Below are 7,656 nucleotides of genomic sequence, written 5' to 3'. Positions count from 1 at the left end.
TTGCAAATTCCAAAATGTCATTTTAGAGCTAGTAACAGAGGCTTGAGTCATTGATATGTAGGCTAAAATAGTTATTAATGCAGTCTAATGCAGTTATTAGAGAGAGAGCGCGAGAGAGAGAGAGAGAGAGAGAGAGAGAGAGATTAAGCGTGTGTGAATTAGATCTGTGCGTCTCTCAGCAGTGTTCGGCAGCAGCGTCTCTACTAATAGCGAAACTGTAAATTAATCTGCTCCAACAACAGCGCTGTTATTACCTTGCTAGTGAGAAATGTCATGTACCTTTTAAGTTGCTATACTATTTTACTGAAATCGTCAGAGCAGCGCTGACAGCACGTTTCTGTGTGTTTCCGTGTGTGCGAGCCGTGTCTCACTGTATGTGTGTCCGTTTAAGGAAGAGGGAGCGGGAGAAAGTGAGTATATGTGCTTTCCGTGTATAGCTGTAATTTTGTGGCAAAACATTGAAATCATCTGGGAGGGGGGGGGGGTATATTGTTTTCTATATTTATTTGCTAGGTCCTTGTCATTGTGGGTTTTGTTTTTGTTTGCTTTTGTAGGCTGTAAGAACTTTTGAAATAACTGAAATAGTTTGGCGAAGTGACATGGACATGCTGCTGGAACTATATGTTTCCCTGAAAATAATGGTGCATTCAAGTCATGTCAGATATTAGATATGAGTTCAACGCACATGGACGTCACCACAAAGTCGTTATTACTAGTGGGAAACTCGAAATTTTATTTAAAGGTGCGTTCACGCCATATTCCCGTAATTACGAGATTCCAACTTGTAAAAAGCGTTCACGTACTCGTAGAACTCGTAATTACAACTTGTGAACTGGGAGTTTTCTGAGAGCTACGACTTGTACCACGTGACCACTGTACCACCTGACCACCGCAGGCTCTGTGTAGGCGTTGATAGTGTTGACATAGAAAAGCATAATTCCGAGTCCAAGGACGTGAACAGCTCCGAGTAGAGCGTGACGTGACGTGCTGTCATCTTGAAATTAGGGTAATTACGATATGGCTTGAACGCAGCATATGCCCTGAGTTTCCGAATTGGGGGTGTGTCAGTGAGAAAACATGCTGCATTCACGCCATGTCTAATTAATGTAATTCTGAGATGAGAACATGTGACGTTCTGCTTGGAGCTGTTCAGACCCTTGGACTCTACGGCACTATCAATGCCTAAACAGTCCTTAATAAATCTGAGGTGGTTGGGTGGTACAAGTTGTAGCTCTTAAAAAAATCTCAGTTCCCAAGTTGTAATTCCGAGTTCTACGAGGACGTGAAAGCTTTTTACAAGTTATCTCATAAGGAAGGTATCTCATAATCACGGTAATTACGATATGGCGTGAACGCACATATCGGATGCAGACCAAGCTGCAACCTCCCGCTCTCTCTCTCGTGAAGCCAACAAGAAAGTGACTTAAACTGTAATTCGTCAACTGTCCGCTAGAGGCTGGCTGCAACAGGGAGTCAATCCCATAGACACCCCATGTTAAAATGGCCAACTTTACAGCAGAAAAAAACATGTTTACAGCCTGGTTCAAAAAATTATTTTGGTCTATATAGCTAATTTTGCCCTTCATGACAACTGTGAGGAGGGTGAATTTTTTTATAACTCATCCGTTTAAATTATATTAAGCCTTAAAGTGCTGCATAATTAAGGGCGTGGCCACTTGAGTGACAGGTGGATTGCCACTGCTGTCACCGCCATCAAGCTAGGTGGGCGTGGCTTCAGCAACCAGCTCCCGCCTTTTTGCCCATTTTCGATTATCCGGGAGTGACGCGCGGTGACACGCTACCAAGATGGCGACGGCCGGCTCCGCCCACTTTAGGCTCCGCTCTCTTCTCTTCAAATTCCAAACCATGTGTTCAGGGGATTTATAAAGGGGATTTACGGACCTTCCCTCCATATATGAAGCATCAGTTGTGTTTCCTTCATAAACACTCTTTAGAAACCTACGGGTGACGTCGCGGACCATAGAATATATAATTATTCAGTTTACATCACATTCATAAATTGCATAAAAACAGAAAAAAGCAAAAACACGATGCACATGCACATTCTTTAATCATCGGTTTGTAGATGTAGAGTTTTTAAAAAATCGTTGAATTTTATGTAGAAAAGTTAAATCTCCGTCTTGTTCCTACCAAAGTGACTTGAATGCACCTGACGTCGTAATTACAACTTGTCAACTCGTAAATACGAACGTCCCACAGGAGGACTTGAATGCACAATAACTGCACGCTTTAGAAAGTTCGTCAGCCAATCAGATTCAAGCATTCAACAGCCCCGTAGTATAATATCTATTCAAACAACACTGGACACAGCACTGCGGCATGGTAAATAAAAAAGCGAGCGAACGCAGTAGGTAGAGGACCCGGACTTTGGACCCGGATATAGAGTGGTTACGTCACGACTTAACAACCGGATAGGCTAGGCCTACTACTGTACACCCAAAGCTCTTTACTATATTGATTATATTAATTATTATTATTAATTATAATATTAATATACTATAATCATATGTATATTATAATACTTATTTATATTAGTTATAACTTCTTATATTAGTTCTAGACACATTTTACAATGCAGTGACACACGAAGTCGATCTTGTGTCGCTAGAAGCTATAATAACCGAAAGCAATCGCTCTCGGCTGCGTTTGAGTATGTAGGCCTAAAGTATGTTTCTGGCCTAAGCATGTGTTCTATTTTGATTCTGTTTTGACCTGTGTATTATTTTTCCCTAAAAAACGTTTTTTATTTGAATCCTAATCTATGAAATGTCAGCCATTATGTGTAGTTGTTAATCCGCAATGTTTTTAAATGTCACGTTTTTCATCTCAACAGCCAGTGCTCTAACTTATGCAGCTGGTAAGTAACAGACTGTTTAGTCACTCTTATTCAACTCTTTTTCTAGTTACATGATATGAATGACTGTTTTGCCTAGTCTTAAATGTTACAATACTTGTTATATCATAATGTTTTTTAGGAGATTATAGTATCAGACTGGTCAATGGTAATAGTGACTGCTCTGGAAGAGTGGAGATCCGTTATAATGGCCAGTGGGGAACCGTGTGTGATGATAACTGGGACATGAATGATGCTGCTGTGGTGTGCAGACAGTTACAGTGTGGATCAGCCATCAGTGCACCTCATAGTGCTGCTTTTGGTCAAGGCAGTGGGTCAATCTGGCTGGATGATGTTGAATGCTCAGGAAGTGAAGGAACCCTCACACAATGTTCACACAGTGGACTAACAAATAATAACTGTAATCATGGTGAAGATGCTGGTGTTGTTTGTTCTGGTAAGTCAAATCTTAAGCACCTTCACACATTATTTTGGGGGAAATGAGCAACAGAAATTACATTAAGATTAATGTTTTTCATAATTTTTCAACATTTTTAAATAATTAAATTTTTCTTTTGCAGGCGACCTGCAGATGCCGACCCTTACTTTGACCTCCAGACATGCAGTTGTTTCTTCTGGAGAAAATATCCAGTTCAGATGCACAACACCAAAACCAAGATGCAATGTTAATGCTGAATTCCAGCTCTTCAGAAACGGACCATCTATATCCTTCCAGAAACATGAATCTAGTGTGACTTTCAACCTTGTTAATGTAGACGTCTCACATCAGGGCATCTACAGCTGTCATTACTCCTACCAAAACAACACTATCAAGTCACCTTGGAGTAACAGTGTTAACATCACTGTGGGTGAGTGTGTTCAGTTTAGTGTCATTGCCTGCATCATAGATTACATGCATTAGTTGCATAGAAGTGAATTCAATCTGTATTTTTGATCATGAAAAGATGCAGTTCATGAAGTTCATTTTTATTTTATTTTATTTTTTAGTTAGCTTTATTGTTTGAGTTTCTGTAATCATATAAATGCATTCTTCTTGTTCTTTAGTGAACTTGCAGCAGCCAAGCATTTCCCACAGTGCGCCTGTTGGATGGTTTGACGAGGGACCTCAGTGGCCAGTGATCACCAGGGGCCACAGTTTCACTATCATCTGTTCCACTGAATCTCAGTTTCCTGGAGGCTCTTTTCACTTGTTCAGGGAATCAGATATCATCAGGACTGAGTCAGCTGTCAATCACTCTGCCTCCTTCTTCTTTCCTGAGGCAGAATATTCAAATGAGGGAAACTACAGTTGTGTTCATGAAGTCAGTTTCTCCTCACGCTCCTTCCGTTCATCTGCCTCTGAACTGCTGCTCATCACTATCACAGGTACTGATGTGTAACAGTAAAAACAAGCTGGATTGCTGTTAATGAAAGTTGAACTCAAACCCTTATGTCTCTCTCAGCCTCCCTGCTTCCTGTCATTGGTGCTGCAGTGTCAGCTGTACTGCTCTTATTGTCTGTCCTCATAATCATCCTCCTGCTGAAGAGAAGACAAAAGCAAAGGAATAAGGAAACTCTCTTTAAGTTCTCCTTTAGAAACGGTAACTCTGCATTTCATGAAAACATCAGATTATATCTTTTAAGTTTTAACATTTTATTTTCCATCAACACTATGTGTATTAACAACTTCCTTTAATAAATTTGCCCTTCATCTCTATGCAATGTTACTAGCTGCAGCTAATACATATTCAGGTGCATCCCATGACAAGAAAAATGAAGAGGATGATGAGGCTGATTATGAAAATGTAGAATTTAATAATAAAAACATGTATCATGATGACTCTGAAGAGGACTATGTCAGTGTTGACATGGATGACTCTGAAGAGGACTACGTCAATGCAAATTTATGGAGATTAAAAGTGTGGTAGACAAATCTGATGATAACAATTATGAAAGCTATTGTGATGAATACTGAGTAAAATACTAAAATTAATGAGGCTCTAAAGAGAAATATGGCAACCTTGATGTCAATGAAGAATATCCATTTGATAGTGACTGATATACAGGTGCATCTCAATAAATTAGAATGTCATGGAAAAGTTCATTTATTTCAGTAATTCAACTCAAATTGTGAAACTTGTGTATTAAAGGGGTCATATGATGCGATTTCAAGTTTACCTTTCTCTTTGGAGTGTTACAAGCTGATTGTGCATAGATAAGATCCCTGAAGTTGCAAAGACTAAAGTCTCAAAACCAAAGAGATATTCTTTATCAAAGTTAAGACTCTGCCACGCCTCCCTAAAACGGCTCATTCTAACACGCCCCCACATATCTACCTCACTATGTGGAAATATTTGCTTAATGCCACCCAAATGTTCACGCAAAGAAAGAAGGCGTGGTTTCAGTAACCGCAGTTAAGTGTTGAAGCAGCATGTCAGGGAGACGCTGTGTGTTTCTTTGGTTGTGCCTCTTTTTCTTCCACACTTTTTCCTTCCACTCAACTTTCTGTTAACATGCTTGGATACAGCACTCTGTGAACAGCCAGCTTCTTTGGCAATGAATGTTTGTGGCTTACCCTCCTTGTGAAGGGTGTCAATGATTGTCTTCTGGACAACTGTCAGATCAGCAGTCTTCCCCATGATTGTGTAGCCTAGTGAACCAAACTGAGAGACCATTTTGAAAGCTCAGGAAACCTTTGCAGGTGTTTTGAGTTGATTAGCTGATTGGCATGTCACCATATTCTAATTTGTTGAGATAGTGAATTGGTGGGTTTTTGTTAAATGTGAGCCAAAATCATCACAATTAAAATAACCAAAGACTTAAACTACTTCAGTCTGAGTGCATTGAATTTATTTAATACACGAGTTTCACAATTTGAGTTGAATTACTGAAATAAATGAACTTTTCCACGACATTCTAATTTATTGAGATCCACCTGTATCTTTGTTTGGCCTCACTGTCTTTTTATTAATGAGGATTGCTTTGAGATAATAAAGCGATATTGTGTGTATTATACAGTTGTGTAATGTAAATGTTGTGTAATACTGTCAATAGTAGAACAATCAAGTGCTCTTCCAGGTTAATTTGTGTGTTGCCAGTTTTCAACCCGTGCGACAATCCCCCAGAGGGCCATGGAGGTACTGCAGGGGGACTGTAAACAATGATTAAAAATTATTTTGAGCATTCTATAAAATAAAGTTAATAAAGTTGCAAAGTCCCACCCCATTTGTGTGTGTGGTTCAGGTATACCCTACGTTATGGGGACAAAATGTCACCACAAAGATGGCAATATTCAAAATCCTTGTCCTTGTGGAGACATTTTTGGTCCCCATGAGAAAACAGGCTTATTAATCATACAGAATGATGTTTTGAATTTTTTGAAAATCTAAAATAGCAGAAGGTTTTGTGTGAGGGGTAGGGTTAGGGTAAGGGGATAGAAAATACAGTTTGTACAGTATAAAAACCATTACTTCTGTGAAATGTGTGTGTGTGTGTGTGTGTGAAATTTTACTGTTTTGAATTTTTTTTTAAATAGCTAATCATTTTCATGATTCATGTAGTGTAGTTGGGGCGGAGAGAGATAAATTGCAAGCTCATTGACTGGAGTGACACCATAAGTGTGTCCGACCAAAGTCCCTCTCTTGGCTCGACTTGGAAGCAGCGCCGTGCAGACCGATCGCTGTATGATATCAAAGCACCGCGAGAGCTACAGAGAGCAGATGGCTGTGCATGCTTTCGAATCGCTCTCGCGGTACTTTGATGTCATATGCCGATCGGTTCAAATCGAATACACCTCATCTCACGAGCCGGTCTGTTTTGACGGCACATTACGCTCACATCCGCATGTAAACATTTCGTAGGCGTGGATGTTCGTCATTGTGCGTGAAGCAGACACAATGTTCGCAATTTGTAATACAGTATTGACTGTTTTTGCTCAAGTTTGCTGACGAAGTTTCAATCAAAGCCACAGCAGAACTGTTGTGTTTCCCAGCAACACACAGCGGTGTTTCGATACTGAATGAACCCACGTACTTGAACGAATCAAGTGAGTCAATGATTCAGTAACCCATTCATAAATACAGACGCCTCGTCTCTGAATGAATCAGCCTTTTGAATGAATAGGCTTGTTTGAGATGCGCCTCGCCTTGCCTGAAATGTAGGCGAGAGTAGAGGCGGCTGCAGTGAGGGGAGGAGTGAAATAAGGAGAAGGGTCTGGCTGCAGCCTTGCACTTGCACTCTCAGACACTTGCACTCTCAGACTTGCTTCCGCTAGCGACGTCACTTGCAGTCTTTGTTTTTATTTTGTTCTATTTTTTATTACTTTTTGCTTGAATCTCTCAACATTGTACAACAGAAGCCAGGTGGTGAAGACAAGAAAAAATAAACTAAATTACAAAGCCACTTGCACTCTCCGATACCTGCAACATCACTTGCAATCGACACAAATCGTGTGTGTGTTGCCAATGGAGACAAGACACTGGTGGTGATTAAACTATTAAAACTAATTTAGTACTATAACATACAGGGTCCTGCAAGAAAAAGACAAGACTCGCAAATCCGTGGCTACAGAACAGCAGAATATGAATGCAATGCACAAAGTCTCTCGTTAAGCATTTTCCTCCTGTAGAAAAACATAAACACTTAACATGGTGTAATGTATTAAGATGCTATTAAAATATCAAATTAAATATACAGTTTATTATTATAATGAATATGTATATAGTATTTTCCTCCCATACCGCAAAACGTGGCATAATGTGGCATAATGGACTAAGATGATAAAGACCAAACGCAATGCTCTT

At 39.8% G+C, this 7,656-nt stretch overlaps 1 protein-coding gene across 1 annotated transcript; it reads left to right on the top strand.

Annotated features, from left to right (window-relative positions):
* Nucleotides 1-2,820: 2,820 nt before the first annotated feature.
* LOC107554080 (scavenger receptor cysteine-rich type 1 protein M130-like) lies at nt 2,821-4,782 on the top strand. Its single transcript, XM_016236464.1, has 6 exons — nt 2,821-2,878; nt 2,997-3,311; nt 3,436-3,723; nt 3,920-4,240; nt 4,318-4,455; nt 4,586-4,782. Exons 1-6 carry the CDS (start codon nt 2,821-2,823, stop codon nt 4,780-4,782), a joined length of 1,317 nt encoding a protein of 438 aa, XP_016091950.1.
* The last annotated feature ends 2,874 nt before the right edge of the window (nt 4,783-7,656 follow it).

Source organism: Sinocyclocheilus grahami, unplaced genomic scaffold (assembly GCF_001515645.1).
Source record: "Sinocyclocheilus grahami isolate Dianchi unplaced genomic scaffold, SAMN03320097.WGS_v1.1 scaffold491.1, whole genome shotgun sequence".
Lineage (NCBI taxonomy): Eukaryota > Metazoa > Chordata > Actinopteri > Cypriniformes > Cyprinidae > Sinocyclocheilus > Sinocyclocheilus grahami.
Note: the sequence above shows the minus strand (reverse complement) of the source record. Positions and strands in the feature narration are given on the sequence as shown.

What these genes read in the sequence shown, in the direction of transcription:
- LOC107554080 (XM_016236464.1), top strand. Translation starts at nt 2,821, where the DNA reads ATGTTTTTAAATGTCACGTTTTTCATCTCAACAGCCAGTGCTCTAACT. An exon ending in TGCTCTAACTTATGCAGCTG is followed by an intron (nt 2,879 to 2,996) that starts GTAAGTAACAGA and finishes AATGTTTTTTAG; the next exon opens with GAGATTATAGTATCAGACTG. An exon ending in TAAGTTCTCCTTTAGAAACG is followed by an intron (nt 4,456 to 4,585) that starts GTAACTCTGCAT and finishes CAATGTTACTAG; the next exon opens with CTGCAGCTAATACATATTCA.